Source organism: Hyperoodon ampullatus (genome assembly GCF_949752795.1).
Source record: "Hyperoodon ampullatus genome assembly, chromosome: 2".
NCBI lineage: Eukaryota > Metazoa > Chordata > Mammalia > Artiodactyla > Ziphiidae > Hyperoodon > Hyperoodon ampullatus.
The window spans coordinates 127,088,656-127,106,689 of NC_136915.1; the positions used below are offsets into that span (position 1 = coordinate 127,088,656).

Sequence of the window (18,034 nt, forward strand, 5' to 3'; positions counted from 1 at the left end):
AGTGACCTTGGGTTTCACAATATTTTTAGATATAACACCAAAAGCACAATTCCATGGAAAAAAATTGATTAAAAAAATTGATAGGGCTTCCCTGGTGGCGCAGTGGTTGGGAGTCCGCCTGCCGATGCAGGGGACGCGGGTTCGTGCCCCGGTCCGGGAGGATCCCACATGCCGTGGAGCGGCTGGGCCCGTGAGCCATGGCCGCTGGGCCTGCGCGTCCGGAGCCTGTGCTCCGCAACGGGAGAGGCCGCAACAGTGAGAGGCCCGCGTACCGCAAAAAAAAAAAATTGATAAGTTGAACTTGATTAAAATTAAAAACTTCTGCTCTATGACGCTGTTAAGAAAATCAAAAGACAAGCCAAAATTGAGAGAAAAGAATTGCAAAAGACATATGTGATAAATGACTGGTACCCAAAGCACATAAAGAACTTTTGAAACTCAACAATAAGAAAATGAACAACACCATTAAAAAAATGGGCAAAAGACCTGAATAGATACCTCATCAAAGAAAGTATATAAATGGAAAATAAGCATATGAAAAAAATATTCAACACTGTATGTCATCAGGGAATTGAAATTAAAACATATCTTTAACACACTAGAAATCAAAACACTGACAACACCAAATCCTGGCAATGATGTGGAACATCAGGAACTCTTATTCTTTGCTGGCAGGAAAACAAATGGCACAGCCACTGTGGAAGACAGTGTGGCAGTTTCTTATAAGACTAAACAGGGCTTCCCTGGTGGCGCAGTGGTTGAGGGTCTGCCTGCCGATGCAGGGGACACGGATTCGTGCCCCGGTCCGGGAGGATCCCACATGCCGCGGAGCGGCTGGGCCCGTGAGCCATGACCGCTGAGCCTGCACATCTGGAGCCTGTGCTCCACAACCAGAGAGGTCACAACAGTGAGAGGCCTGCGTACCGCAAAAAAAAAAAAAAAAAAAGAAAAAGACTAAACATACTGTTACGAGGCAATCCAGCAATTGTGCTTTGTGGTATTTACCCAAATGAGTAAAAAATTTATGTCCACACAAAACCTCTACACAAATATTTACAGTAGCTTTATTCATAGTTGCCAAAACTTGGAAGCAAGCGAGATTTCCTTCAATGGGTGAATGGATAAACAAACTATGTTATATCCATACAATGGAATATTACTCAGTGATAAAAAGAAATGAGCTACCAAGCCATGAAAAGACATGAAGGAAACTTAAATGTATATTATGAACTCAATGAAGCCAATCTGAAAAGGCTACAAAACTGTATGATTCCAACTATATGACATTCTGGAAAAGGCAAAACTATGGAGACAGTAAAAAGATCAGTGGTTGCCAGGGGTTTAGCAGGTAGGAAGGGATAAATAAGCACAGTGCAGATGATATTTAAGGCAGTGAAATTATTCTGCATGCTACTGTAATGGTGGGTATATGTCATTATACGTTTTTTAAAACTTATAGAATATAAAACACAAAGAGTGAACACTAATGTAAACTGAGGAATTTAGTAAATAATAATGTAATAATATTGGCTCATCAATTGTAACAAACAATTGTACTACACTGATGTATGATGTAAATAACAGGGGAAACTGCTGTGGAGCTATGAAGTACATGGGAGTACCTGGGAACACTATGTACTTTCCATTCAACTTTTCTGTTAACCTAAAACTGATCTAAAAAATAAAGTCTATTAATTAATCAAACTAATAAGATTTCTAGGCCCTTAAACATTACTTTCATTATCTTACTCACTTGTTAAAATGCATCATATTTATACTCTGTCTGACTTTCAAGGATTTTTTAATCTTCCATTTTATCAGTTCAGCATTATTTTAATTATTTCTAAGAGATGTCCTCCATTGTAAGAATTTAGAATAGATGTCTCATGTCCCCCATAAATAAATCATATTCATCCTGAATATATTCTTTCATTGTTGCTGTTTTCTCTTTGAAATTTGTTCATCTCCCTTCTGCTGATCTAATGATCCTACGCCTTAAGATTATTCTCTCCCATAAAAACATCTCCAAAGACACTAGCTTTTAGTAACCTTCTTCTCTCATTATAATTATAGTTTATACCACAAAATAAATGGCTACACTATATCTTCTAAAGGGCTGCTGTTGTCCTCATAGGTAACAGTGCTCTCAACTAGATGGTAAGTTTATTATGATGTATATTGCAGAGTGGCAGAATCTGCCATCCCCTAATATGTCACTTTGGAAGAATTATCTTGAGCTAAGGGCATGTGAAAAACAGCAGGTACAAAAGAGTGCTCTGACCTCCCCCTTTCTTCCTGAAAGCAGGAATAAAACTCTCATGTGAAAGATGCTCTCCCTACACCAGGAAGAAAAAAACATTCTTATCACCAGAGACAAGAAGTAGAGGCTGAGAGAAATCTGTACAAACAGACCTTGTTAGAAGAACTCATCTTCTTTACCTCCCCACATATTTTAGTTACACTTCCACAGCTGCCTCTCTCTGTTCAACCAAGTATAAAAACATTTAGGTTTCACCACTTCTTCGGGTCTTCACTTCCTTATGAAGGTTCCCATGTCACATAAATCCTGCATTAAATAAATGGGTATCCTTTCATCCTGTTAATCTGTCTTATGTCAATTTAATTTTAAGGTCCAACCAAAGACACTAAAAGGGCAGAGCTAAACTTTTATTTCCCCTACAATATCTCTTAAGTTTTACCCACAGCATTTTAGGAATTAACAGAAGCTTATTAATGGACTGAGTCCTAGGATATTATTTCAGCTTTTCTGGTAATCCAAGAATACTTGTATAATAATGGTTGTATCCTCAAGAACAAAGAGAAAATGACATGCTAAGATCAGGAAACTCCCTTGAAAACTCAAGACATTAAATGTTTAAAGGTTTCTTAAGTTACCTATCAGAATTACACCTTGGAAGAGTAGCCAAACGTTGAAAATATAATACATATAATACTGATAAAAAAGATATCAGTAACTCCTATAAAAATATCACATGATCTGATGCACTGATATTAAAAAAAACCCAAAAAACTAAAACATTAACATACTTTGGGAAGGCAGAAAGGCTCCAATGGCATTAATGACATTACTAAAGTTCATACAGTTCATACAGTCATGCAATATGTAACATCTAGTTACATGCCATAGGTGACACATCTGGTTTCTTGATCATAAGTATCAGTACCCCAATGAGCTATACGTATTCAAAGTCAAGGTAAGAACCTTTACACTGACATGGGGTAGATCTAATCTACTGCTTAGAATCCCTACTTGCTGCACAACAATTTCAATAGGTTGATAAGTATGGGAGAATGATTGGTATTACTATTCCAAAGCATTTGCCATAAGCTGGGCTAAAGTAAACAGGGTGGAAAGGAAAATTTCTGAAACATGAGAGAATATTATCAAAATATTAGACATAGTTATAGACTACTGGGAAATTAAATATTCAGAAATGGCATAGTCAGGAGTATCATTCCTAAGACTGAGAAGCTCCTATTTATTACACATCAGTCTTTTCACTCATATAAAGGTGGCAACTGTAAATGCATTGCTATAAACATGACTAATAATAGCAAATTTTCATACAAGGCATTATTAATATCAACTTTAATTTAGGTTGGCTTAAATTTTTAATGAGAAACTTACCTTACAGAACTTGACTTCTGCCTCTAAATGATGAATGTATTGAGACTGGTCACTGATGATGGGAACAAAATTGTGTATAGCAGTCATATCAGTTTCCTCATATTCTGATGATTTCTAAGGCAAAACCAAAAACAAATGAAGGATGTTTGGATTTAGCAAAGAATCAGTTAATACCATCTCCATACTCAATTTAGCACTGATGTCATATAAACATAGTATAAACATAGACTAGGGAGATTGCTTCAAGATGGCAGAGTAGAAGGACGTGCTCTCACTCCCTCTTGCAAGAGCACCGGAATCACAACTAACTGCTGAAAAATCATCAACAAGAAGACACTGGAACTCACCAAAAAAGATACCCCACATCCAAAGACAAAGGAGAAGCCTCAATGAGATTGTAGGAGGGGTGCAATCACGATAAAATCAAATCCCATAACTTCTGGGGGGTGACTCACAAACTAGAGAACACTTATACCACAGAAGTCCATCCACTGCCTAGAGTCTGTCATACAGAGTGAAGTAAGTCAGAAAGAGAAAGACAAATACTGTATGCTGACACATATATATGGAATTTAAGAAAAAAAAATGTCATGAAGAACATAGGGGTAAGACAGGAATAAAGACACAGACCTACTAGAGAATGGACCTGAGGATATGGGGAGGGGGAAGGGTAAGCTGTGACAAAGTGAAAGAGTGGCATGGACATATATACACTACCAAACGTAAGGTAGATAGCTAGTGGGAAGCAGCCGCATAGCACAGGGAGATCAGCTCGGTGCTTTGTGACCGCCTGGAGGGGTGGGATAGGGAGGGTGGGAGGGAGACGCAAAAGGGAGGGGATATGGGAACATATGTATATGTATAACTGATTAAATTTGTTATAAAGCAAAAAAAATAAAAAAATTAAAAAAATAAAAAAATATATTAAAAAAAAAAAAAGAAGTCCATACACTGGAGTGAAGGTTCTGAGCCCCACGTCAGGCTTCCCAACCTGGGGTTCCAGCAACGGGAGGAGGAATTCCCAGAGATCCAGACGTTCAAGGCTAGCAGGATTTGACTGCAGGACTTTGACAGGACTGGGGGAAACAGAGAATACACTCTTGGAGGGCACACACAAAGTAGTGTGTGCATCAGGACCCAGGGAGAAGGAGCAGTGACCCCACAGGAGACTGAACCAGACCTACCTGCTAGTGTTGGAGGGTCTCCTGCAGAGGCGGGAGGTGGCTGTGGCTCACTGAAGGGACAAGGACACTGGCAGCAAAAGTTCTGGGAGGTACTCCTTGGCGTGAGCCCTCCCGGGAGTCTGCCATTAGCCCCACCAAAGAGCCTGTAGCCCCCACTGCTGGGTTGCCTCAGGCCAAACAACCAACAGGGAGGGAACTCAGCCCCACCCATCAGCAGACAAGCGGATTAAAGTTTTACTGAGCTCTGCCCACCAGAGAAACACCCAGTTCTACCTACCACCAGTCCCTCCCATCAGGAAGCCTGCACAAGCCTCTTAGATAGACTCATCCACCAGAGGGCAGACAGCAGAAGCAAGAAGAACTACAATCCTGCAGCCTATGGAATGAAAACCACATTCAAAGACAGACAAAATGAAAAGGCAGAGGACTATGTACCAGATGAAGGAACAAGATAAAACCCCAGAAAAACAACTAAATGAAGTGGAAATAGGCAACCTTCCAAAAAAAGAATTCAGAATAATCATAGTGAAGGCGATCCAGGACATCAGAAAAAGAATGGAGGCAAAGATCAAGAAGATGCAAGAAATGTTTAACGAAGACCTATAAGAATTAAAGGACAAACATCTAGAAGAATTAAACAACAAAAAACAGAGATGAACAATACAATAACTGAAATGAAAAACACACTAGAAGGAATCAATAGAAGGATAACTGAGACAGAAGAACAGATAAGTGACCTGGAAGACAATGATGGAATTCACTGCTGTTGAACAGAATAAAGAAAAAAGAATAAAAAGAAATGAAGACAGCCTAACAGACCTCTGGGACAACATTAAATGCACCAACATTCGCATTATAGGGGATCCAGAGGAGAAGAGAGAGAGAAAGGAGCCGAGAAAATATACGAAGAGATTATAGTGGAAAACTTCCCTAATATGGAAAACGAAACACCCAGGTCCTGCAAGCACAGAGAGTCCCAGGCAGGATAAACCAAAGGAGAAACACACTGAGACACACAGTAATCAAACTGACAAAAATTAAAGACAAAGAAAAATTATTAAAAGCAAAAAGGGAAAAATGACAAATAACGTACAAGGGGAGCTTCCCTGGTGGCACAGTGGTTAAGAATCTGCCTGCCAATTCTGGGGACATGGGTTCAAGCCCTGGTCTGGGCAGATCCAACATGCTGTGGAGCAGCTAAGCCCATGCGCCACAACTACTGAGCCTGTACTCTAGAGCCCCCAACACACAACTACTGAGCCCTCATGCTACAACTACTGAAGCCCACATGACTAGAGCCTGTGCTCTGCAAGAGGAGAAGCCACCACAAGGAGAAGCCCGTGCACAATGAAGAGTAGCCCCCACTGACCGCAACTAGAGAAAGACTGCGTGCAGCAATGAAGACCCAATGCAGCCAAAAAAAAGAAAAAAGAAAAAAAAACATACAAGGGAACTTCCATAAGGTTAACAGCTGATTTCTCAACAGAAACTCTACAAGCCAGAAAGGAGAGGCAAGATATACTTAAAGTGATTAAAGGGAAGAAACTACAACCAAGATTACTCTACCTGGCAAGGATCTCACTCAGATTTGACAGAGAAATCAAAAGCTTTACAGACAAGCAAAAGCTAAGAAAATTCAGCACCACCAGATCAGCTCTACAACAAATGCTAAGGGAACTTCTTCTCTGAGAGGGAAACATAAGAGAAGAAAAGGACCTATTAAAAAAATGGTAATAGGAACATATATATCAATAATTACCTTACACGTGAGTGGATTAAATGCTCCAACCAAAACACACAGATTGGTTGAATGGATACAAAACCAAGACTCTGTATATATGCTGTCTACAAGAGATGCACTTCAGACCTAGGGACACATAGAGACTGAAAGTGAGGGGATGGGAAAAGATATTCCATGAAAATAGAAATCAAAAGAAAGCTGGAGTAGCAACACTTATATCAGATCAAAAGACTTTAAAATGAAGAATGTTACAAGAGACAAAAAAGGACACTACATAATGATCAAGGGATCAATCCAAGAAGATATAGCAATTATAAATATATATGCACCCAACAGAGAAGCACCTCAATACATAAGCAAAGGCTAAGAGCTATAAAAGAGATAAATGACAGTAACACACTAATATTGGGGGACTTTAACATCACACATACACCAATTGACAAATAATCCAGACAAAAAATTAATAAAGAAACACAAGCTTTAAATGACATAATAGACCAGTTAGATTTAATTGATATTTATAGGACATTCCATCCAAAAACAACAGTATACACTTTCTTCTCAAGTGCATATGGAATATTGTCCAGGATAGATCACATCTTGGGTCACAAATCAAGCCTTGGTAAATTTAAGGAAACTGAAATCATATCAAGCATCTTTTCCTACCACAACACTATGAGATTAGAAATAAATTACAGGGAAAAAAACATTAAAAACACAAACATATGGAGGCTAAACCATATGTTACTAAATAACCAAGAGATCACTGAAGAAATCAAAAAGGAAGTTAAAAAACACCTACAGATACATGACAATGAAAACACGATGATCCAAAACAGATGGGATCCAGCAAAAGCAGTTCTAAGAGGGAAGTTTATAGCAATACAATCCTACCTCAGGAAACAAGAAAAATCTCAAATAAACAATCTAACCTTACACCTAACGGAACTAGAGAAAGAAGAACAAACAAAACCGAAAGTTAGTAGAAGGAAAGAAATCATAAAGATCAGAGCACAAATAAATGAAATAGAAACAAAGAAAACAATAGCAAAGATCAATAAGACTAAGAGCTGGTTCTTTGAGAAGATAAACAAAATTGATAAACCTTTAGCCAGACTCATCAAGAAAAAGAGGGAGAAGACTCAAATCAATAAAATTAGAAACGAAAAAGGAGAAGTTACAACAGACACTGCAGAAATACAAAGCATCATCAGAGACTAGTGCAAGCAAAAGTATGCTAATAAAATGGACAACCTGGAAGAAATGGACAAATTCTTAGAAAAGCACAAACTTCTGAGACTGAACCAGGAAGAAACAGAAAATATGATCAGACCAATCACAAGTAATGAAATTGAAACTGTGAATAAAAATTTCCAACAAACAAACGTCCAGGACCAGATGGCTTCACAGGTAAATACTATCATACATTTAGAGAAGAGCTAACACCCATCCTTCTCAAACTCTCCCAGAAAATTGCAGAGGAAGGAACACTCCCAAACTCATTCTACAAGGCCACCATCACTCTGATACCAAAACCAGACAAAGATACTACAAAAAAAGAAAATTACAGACCAATATCACTGATGAACATAGATGCAAAAATCTTCAACAAAATACTAGCAAACAGAATCCAACAACACATTAAAAGGATCATACACGGTGATCAAGTGGGATTTATCCCATGGATGCAAGATTCCTCAATATACGCAAATCAATGTGATACACCATATTAACAAACTGAAGAATAAAAACCATACGATCATCTCAATAGATGCAGAAAAAGCTTAAGACAAAATTCAACACCTATTTTGATAAAAACTCTCCAGAAAATGGGCATAGAGGGAACCCACCTCAACATAATAAAGGCCATATACGACAAACCCACAGCAAACATCATTCTCGATGGTGAAAAACTGAAAGCATTTCCTCTAAGATCAGGAACAAGACAAGGATGTCCACTCTCACCACTATTATTCAAGATAGCTTTGGAACTCCTAGCCATGGCAATCAGAGAAAAATAGAAATAACAGGAATACAAATTGGAAAAGAAGAAGTAAAACTGTCAGTGTTTGCAGATGACATGATACTGTACATAGATAATCCTACAAATACCACCAGAAAACTATTAGAGCTAATCAGTGAATTTGGTAAAGTTGCAGGGTACAAAATTAATGCACAAATCTCTTGCATTTCTACACACTAACAACAAAAGATCAGAAAGAGAAATTAAGGAAACAATCACAGTCACCATTGCAACAAAAAGAATAAAATACCTAGGAATAAACCTACCTAAGGAGACAAAAGACCTGTATGCAGAAAACTATAAGACACTGATGAAAGAAATTAAAGATGATACAAACAGATGGAGATATATACCATGTTCTTGGATTGGAAGAATCAACATTGTGACAATGACTATACTACCTAAAGCAATCTACAGAGTCAATACAATCCTTATCAAATTAGCAGTGGCAATTTTTTACAGAACTAGAACAAAAAAATCTTAAAATTTGTATGGAGACACAAAAGACCCCAAATAGCCAAAGCAATCTTGAGGGGAAAAAAACGTAGCTGGAGGAGTCAGACTCCCTGAGTTCAGACTACACTCAAAGCTACAGTAATCAAGACAATATGGTACTGGCACAAAAACAGAAATATAGATCAATGGAACAGGATTGAAAGCCCAGAGGGAAACCCATGCACCTATGGTCACCTAATCTCTGAAAAAGGAGGCAAGGATATACAATGGAGAAAAGACAGCCTCTTCAATAAATGGCACTGGGAAAACTGGACAGCTACATGTAAAAGAATGAAATTAGAACACTCCCTAACACGATACACAAAAATAAACTCAAAATAGATTAAACACCTAAATGTAAGACCAGACACTATAAAACTCTTAGAGGAAATCATAGGAAGAACACTCTTTGACGTAAATCACAGGAAGATCTTTTTTGACCCACCTCCTAAAGTAATGGAAATAAAAACAAAAATAAACAAATGGGACCTAATGAAACTTAAAAGCTTTTGTGCAGCAAAGGAAACTATAAACAAGATGAATAGACAACCCTCAGAATGGCAGAAAATATTTGCAAACAAATCAATGGACAAAGGATTAATCACCAAAATATAAAAACAGGTCATGCAGTTCAATATTACAAAAACGAACAACCCAATCAAAATATGGTCTGAAGACCTAAATAGACATTTCTTCAAAGAAGATATACAGAATGCCAAGAGGCACATGAAAAGCTGCTCAACATCACTAATTATTAGAGAAATGCATATCAAAACTACAATGAGGTATCACGTCACATCGGTTAGAATGGGCATCATCAGAAAGTCTACAAACAACAAATGCTGGAGAGGGTGGAGAAAAGGGAATCCTCTTGCACTGTTGGTGGGAATGTAAATTGATACAGCCACTATGGAGAACAGTAAGGAGGTTCCTTAAAAAACTAAAAATAGAATTACCATATGACCCCGCAATCCCACTACTGGGACTATACACAGAGAAAACCATAATTCAAAAAGACAAACACACCCCAGTGTTCATTGTAGCACTATTTACAATAGCCAGGTCATGGAAGCAACCTAAATGCCCATCAACAGACAAATGGATAAAGAAGATGTGGTACGTATATACAATGGAATATTAGCCATATAATGGAATGAAATTGGGTCTTTTGTAAAGACGTGGATGGACCTAGAGACTGTCATGCAGAGTGAAGTAAGTCAGAAAGAGAAAAACACATATCGTATATTAACACATATATGTGGAATCTAGAAAAATGGTACAGATGAACCAGTTTGAAAGGCAGAAATAGAGACACAGATGTAGAGAACAAACTTATGGACACCAATGGGGGGAAAGGGGGGGATGAATTGGGAAATTGGGACAGTCATATATACACGAATAGATATAAAATAGATAACTAATAACAATCTGCTGTATAAAAATAATTAAAAAACATAGACTAGATCACAATGTGGCTAATAGTATTTATTTCTTTATTCTATAAATTCCACAAATAGATAAGAATCAGGGATATAAATATCATTTTTTAAAGATGGACAGTGAAAGTGGTTGTAAAAAGCATATGGCAAATGGAAAAATGCTGGAGTAGTATAATTGGCTGGGATGAACTGCCTATTTGAGCCATCTGAAAATGTGATACCCTATTCAGTAATTCTGAGATAAAGGGACAGCTCTTCAAGAAACCACCATAGAAGAGGACTGCTAGCTAAAATTGCAGAACAAGCTGCCTGAAGGAGGGATTCTTTAGACAAATGTGCCAAATGTGTGTCAGTAAGGTAAAATTCTATCTACTAAGGAGTACGTTAGCAAAACCTGATTTTTGATTTTTGACCCTAGTACTCAAGGCAATTCGAGACTGCTGTTCTGGAGCCTCTAAGACTAGAGTGCCGAAGCAGATACATACATAAACTGAGATACGCTGCACTGAGGACTCAATGAAGAGACATCATAAAAAGTGTCAATTCTCTTTACTTCTGCAGCAGTCCTGGAATTGATTTTTTAATGTACATCTTATCTTATCCTAAAATGATTATAAAATGGTTTATAAATCATACATCATACGATGATATTATTTAAAGAAAAGAGGAAGAGAGGAAAGGGAAAATGAAGTTCAACCAGTTAGATGAACCCAGAGGAGTGCTTGAGATGAGACACACAATCATTTTGTTTTTCAATCCAGCAGAAATTCCTATAAATGATGAAGTACCAGCTCCCATGGCAAAATAATTCAGTAGAGCTTTCCTTCTGGGAATATTTAATAAATTTAAAAACCAAAGAGACTTTAATTAAATGAATTATCTGTGTTAAGTAGAAAGTAACTAATTATAATAATTAATATTAATAGAAAGGGGTTCGGTACATAGAAAAATATGAATTATTATTATGTGTATATAGGGGATAGTCAATGTGAAAATTAAAAACAAGCTTATGTCATGTGGAAAATCTCCATATGAAATAATTTGTATATACTTTGAAGGGTTTATTATAATCTGGATGTCCACATTTTAAAATAACAGGTAATAATGTTTAGACATTTTCTATCTCAACACTGCCTCAGTTTCACTATCAATACAGCCACATATTTCTCATATGTCATATTGGCTATGAAACTGCATTCTAAAGGGTAAAATCTTCAAAAGCTACTTACTATGGTTATGGCTTATAATCATCACATGTAGGTCATATACATTTAGAGTCTAATTTCCATTCTTTCACATAGCTCCAATATAAATAGACCTGTGTATTGGTATATACAACTGATGATTTTGATGAGAGTTTTCTTGCCTATTTGAAGTCAATAAGTTTTGCAATATCACTGCTCAATTTTATCTTTAAAATGCTACTAAGCATGTCTGAGCATTCAACAGATATAGCACCTTAATCTACTAGACTTAAAAGTACTCCACCCATGTGTGCTTAAGAGCATTCTAGAAACTAGGAGTCAACAGTAATAAATTCACTGAATGATGAAATATTTTTTTAAATTATAATTTATACCTATAAATATTGAATAGGAGTACGTAGTACATTTCTCTAAAGTGGGAATTAAACATGAAAGTATGTGTCAGGCTGGAATGAAGTGTTAATTGAAGGGTACTCTTATGACATTTCATCTGTGAGTAAAGGAAACTGACATGTCTCCAAGTTTCCAGCATGTAGCCTTGGTATCCAACTGTCACGGACATTGAAAATGCAAGGTGGTTATTGTTGCTATGACATTTTATATTTGTGTCATACTTCATAGGTTTCTAAAGAATTTTAAATATATGATCTTATCTTATTATTACAAAAACCCTGTGAGAGACTACATAATAGACCCTAGATAGACCTAAAGCCTAGATTATTATTTTGACCATTTAAACCTGGCCAAATCCTTCCCTCACATATACCCTTTCCCTCACAGTACCCTTCCTTCACAGTACCCTTCCCTCACACCTACTCTCCCTCACACCTACCCTGCCCTCACACCTACCTCAGGCTTTATATCACATTGCTTCAGTCAGAAATAATACACTCCGTCAAAGCAACAGCAAGAGAAAACAGCTTCAGAAGAAGCAGAGTACAGCTTCTCGTATCACACAAATTTATAACCATATATTTTAAAATTTAGAATAAGATTACATAAAAGAGTAAAACAAAGGACTGCTAGAATTAAACAGTAAATTCTAAAAATAATAAAATATAGATATGCTCCTCTAAAAAAGCAATGGTTAATCTTTTCCATATATTGTTTCTTTTTTATATTTGCTAACAGTTGCAAAGTAAATTCTCCAAACTATTTCCTCACTCACATTTTTCAAGTGAATAATAAATTAAAAAATCAGAATTCTCTCTGCCATGTAAGTCTCTCTTCTTCAGCCAAAATAATCAGAGGGAAAATAATTTCTTTTAACGTTTTACACTATTAGCAGGCCCTGCTCAGTATCTGTTTACAATATGTACTACTAAAATGACACAGTAAAACTAAAACATAGTTAGAAAAATAATGCTTTTGTCAGGTTGCAAAAGCTGATACTTACCAAAGGGGACAATTTTTGTCTTCTTGGAGATATCTCACTTTCCTTAGTTGCTTGTTGGTATAGCAAAGCTTTGAGTTGATTAACTATGGAGCAAAAGTGATGGGTTTATTCACCTTATTTTAGATCCATGGTTTATTATCACCCATCTATCCATCCATCGGTCTGACAAATATTGTTTAAATATGTATTATGCACCACAAAATGTGCTACTGACTGGGGACACAAAGACAAACAAGAAAACCTCTACCACTTAAGAGCTAAGAACCTTGCTTGTGAGCAAGAGGGATATAACTAACAGATATACAACAATATAATAAGCTCTAGGTAGACCTAAGCTACGCATAGTGCTATGAAGAGGAAGCACATAATTGTTTTCACAGAGAAGACAATACCGTGAAGGATATACAGGAGATTACCGAGCAGAAAAGGGTGAGAAAAAATCCAGTTAGAATGTGTGGCTCATGCAAAGCATAGAAGCATGGCCATAGGTTGGTATGATTAGAACATGGCTTGAAAGATGGACAGTTGAAAGGAAAACAGAAAAATGAGGCTGGAGAGGCAGCTTGGATTCATCTTAAGGAAATACTGCTACAACATCCTATAGGCATTGAGAAGTCAAAATAAAAAAAAAAATGAGCAAGGGAATTAGATTAGCTGATTTGTGTTTCTCGACTAAAATCCTAGCAGTAAAGGATAGATTGGAGTCATTACTGTATGGAGTTTAAAGAATTCACTGTGTGTCATTCAGGTCAGGACTGACATTCACACTCACCAGCATGGCTGTGTTGCAGTTCACGCCAGGCATTCCCAGAATCCTCATTTCCTACACTGGTACTAAAAGAAGGATCCATTACATCTTCTCCAATAGTGACATCACCTTCTCTCAGGGCACATTTCAATTGGTGAATGCTTCTATTGGCATGATCTGTAACAACATGATGAAAATCAGGGCCAGTGAAATCTGGGCGACCAAAGGTACGCTGACTCAAGAAGACAATTTCTAAAGGAAAAGCAATCATTTCTCATACTTCATGGGGAAAAAAGCATAGTTTTGTTTCTACCTTGCTGAGGAACATGCCAGAGGAAGTGAGAGATTAAGTTCATGGGTTAGAAGTTAGACTTGATGATCTCTAAGGTCCCTGACACCTCAGTGATTGATATTCACTATATATAGCTCTACTGCTGAGGAGGACTGAATGGGAGAGCTTCTCCCCCCTCCAATCCTCCAAACAATAGCCTCACAGGGAAAGCACTATCCTAACCCCTCGATGCCTAAGACTCCCCTACCCCTTCTGGAGAGGGGTGGGTGGGCAAAACTGGCAAAAGGGACACCACCACACCAAGTTCCTGCCCAAGGAGGCCTCCTTGTCCCTGTGGGCCAGATGTCCCTCTAGCAGCAACAGACATATGACTACCTGGCCTAGTTTTGATCAAGATTTGAACAGCTGACATGCTTATAGCGGCAGCCTCTGTACTACAGTCGTACTTACGTACTGCTGGCTGACTACATCTTATGTAGAAATTCTTGGTTAGTGTACCTGACTACGCCTAGAATTGAAGCTTAAACTCACTAGCACATACTTAACATAAATAGTCTAAAATGAAGTATTTTAAGGTATATTATTCTAGTAGTTCATCTCTAAAAATAGCCCCCAAAGGACCCAGCCTCACATCAGTGTCCTCTCCCAGGTTGAAACTCAGTGGGCCAGTAACCTGCACTAACCAAGAGAATGCAATGGAAAGCATACCACGCCAGACCAGTCACATCTTTAAAATATCTGGTAGCTTCTGCTTCTAACCTCTCGGAACTCTGGTTTTTGTAAACTCCAAGCCAAACAAAGTAGGAAGTCTGGCTACCTTGCTGGAGAGATTGTGAAGAGGCCATGTGGAAAGGAAAGCCCCTCAGACCACCACAGGGAGAACGAGAGAAGCCCAGCCCCACTAACAGCCCGGTGGAGTCTCCTGATGACTGCAGCGCCAGAGGCCATCTACCTACAATGGCATGAAAGAGACCCGAAAACTGCCCAGCTTGAGTCCAATTAACCCACAGATCTGTGAGAGATACTACAAATGCTTTTAGTTGTTGCTTTCTGCCATCAAGCTTTAGAGTGTCTTGTTAAGCAGCAATAGATGAACTGAAATAATTATTCAGTGAAACATTTACCCAAAAAAATCTTCAGCAAAGGATCAAAGTCTTACATTAATAACAGAACTATACTAATATAGTAATATTATACTGTACCATATGTTAATACTATACTATAATAATATACTAATGATACTGGTGATGACATTACTAATAATTCTACCCCATTTTATGGATATTTTACATGTATGACAACTGGAGAACAAGGTAATCAATTGGTAATTTCATTAATTAAAGTCCAGTTACTTCTTCAGGTTTAAACTTGTTATTTCTGCTAATCTCTTATGATTAAATTCTCCAGTTCCAATCTAGAAAACATTAACCATAACAAAAAAATGTTCCTTGTACATTAGAACTGAAACCCAGATTTCACTCATCATTTTCAAATTTTGACATCTGTATTTGAAAGTTATTTTTAATTCATAAATTTACCAAATATTTACATATATCTAACATAGAAATTTATGTTAGAAAAAGATGAATTCCCATGCAAGTTCATGTATAGCTATTATCTATTTCAAATGGATTCTATCTAAATAATTCTTAAGATTTTCAGAGATTTTTTTCTAAGTAAAAACTTTCCCTAATTCAGAGCAACACATAACAATGATGCCAATGAAGTTCTCTCTTTCTTCTGACCAAGGCCCTTCCTTGACAATTATATCTATTTCGTCTTGTGTACTCAGGAGAAAAAGCTCCTATTCCTTGCTACCTACGTGGGAACCCTAAAAAAGCTATAAAACAGCTATCTTTTCATTACCAATCATGGATGGAAATATATTTATAAACATATATTCTACAGGACCTTGAAACATAGATTATACTTCCTCCAAGCTCATTAATTTAAGTTTGAAACCAGAAAAAAATAACCATAACTTAATAGAAAAAAATATTCTCTATCTTACAAAATCTCTAATATAGGTTCTTTGCTTACAGCAACTCATTTTCTACCTTGATTAAACTAAAGAAAACAGGTCTTTTAGGTCAGGGTTCAACAGTGAAATTCTACTACTAACTACACAAGAGACCCAGGGAATTTACCACTACAATTTTCTCCACATCAATCCTGTTTCCACGCAGACCTTTCTCTGACTGGAATTTGGAATTGATAACTAACCAAGCCTGGTCTCCTTTTACTCCTCATGAGTTTAAAAAAGTCCAGATAAGATGCATTCCTGGTTTTAGTAAAATGAGAAGCAGCAATAGTTTTTCAATAACTCAGTATTTTCTAAAGAGACTTGTTAAAAAGGAAAATCAAAGTGTTACTGGATAAGCAATTTAGTTCACACAGCGTTAGACTTAATGCACTGAAATCTATGAATAAAGCACTTATCCTTACTGCATCCATTAAAAGGAAAGAGAGGGTTTGAATTACACTATAAGTGTGCTCTGTGGAGCCATCAAATGACTTCATCTATAAGACAAAGGATAATTATTTATTTATACCTAATCTGACTAAAAGCTAATAAGCGATATTAGGAAAAGGAAAGGAAATCTGAAAAAAATTGTGTAGTTGTAAATCCTTATAGGTAGACTTCTTTCATTAGCTTACAATGATGGCAGAGATTTATGAGTGTATTTAATCCCTTTCCTAATATTGTTTAATCTTTTAGAATTTTTAACATTCAAAGATCATGTGTTAAATTGCACTATGAAAATAGTATTATGTGAAATAGTAATATATTGAACTCAACAACCATCCTAAAGAGAAGTGATTACACAAGGTTAGGGGTTTTTTGCAACGAGTGACTTTAGTTGTTAGTATAAGAGATGAAGACAAGGAATTTGTAAGAACCATGTCCTAAAACTAAAACTAAGGAGGTAAGTGATATTTTAAAGTCATTTCAATACTACATTTCAAAACATGTTAAATGTTTTTCAAATATATACATACTAACATAATTATACACTGCAACAGACAAACAGAGTTAATCCTGAGGAATAACAACACTCAGATCTTTCAAGACATATAAAACCCCACTGCTCTTCAACTGGAGCCATTACAACTGAAGGCCCCATAATCCTTATTAAGAACACTGCTCCCCAGATGCAGTTATCTGCTGCTTACATGTAAGGAAACCAGATTAGACAGGAGGTTCCAGTTATGGCTTCCTATCCCACTTTTAATGGGCACAGCTTTATCTGTCTATAACGAGAGATGGAAAGAATACTCATTTCCTCCTCTCTCTGAGAGGACAGTAAGAGATTCCACAATACATCCTGATTTCTTCTCTCCAGCACCAACTATGGGCTGAATATAAACTTAATTACGTTCTGCTAATTTTGGTTTTTTTTTGTTCTTCTTTCTCTAATGGCTTTAGGTATAAGGTTAGGTTGTTTATTTGAGATTTTTCTTGTTTCTTGAGGTAGGATTGTATTGTTATAAACTTCCCTCGTAGAACTGCTTTTGCTGCATCCCTCAGGTTCTGGGTCGTTTTGGGTTTTGTTTTCATAGTCATCCGTTTCTAGGTAGTTTTGATTTCCCCTTTTATTTCTTCTAGTAGCGTATTGTTTAGCCTCCATATGCTTGTATTTTTTACAGTTTTTTTCCTGTAATTGATATCTAGTCTCATAGTGTTGTGGTTCGAAAAGATACTTGATATGATTTCAATTTTCTTAAATTTACCAAGGCTTAATTTGTGACCCAAGATATGATCTATCCTGGAGAATGTTCCATGAGCACTTGAGAAGAAAGTACATTCTGTTGTTTTGGATGGAATGTCCTATAAAACTACCAATGGCATTTTTCACAGAAG

At 36.9% G+C, this 18,034-nt stretch overlaps 1 protein-coding gene across 1 annotated transcript in view; it reads right to left on the reverse strand.

The window, feature by feature from the left end:
- SDCCAG8 (SHH signaling and ciliogenesis regulator SDCCAG8) overlaps window positions 1-18,034 on the reverse strand; it is a gene marked incomplete at its 5' end in the record, with an annotated part of 265,292 nt that overhangs the window by 237,641 nt on the left and 9,617 nt on the right. The window contains 3 exons of the mRNA XM_079726777.1: window positions 3,650-3,763; window positions 13,133-13,215; window positions 13,905-14,057. Coding sequence (XP_079582903.1) covers window positions 3,650-3,763; window positions 13,133-13,215; window positions 13,905-14,057 — 350 coding nt within the window. The remainder of the gene's footprint in view (window positions 1-3,649; window positions 3,764-13,132; window positions 13,216-13,904; window positions 14,058-18,034) is intronic.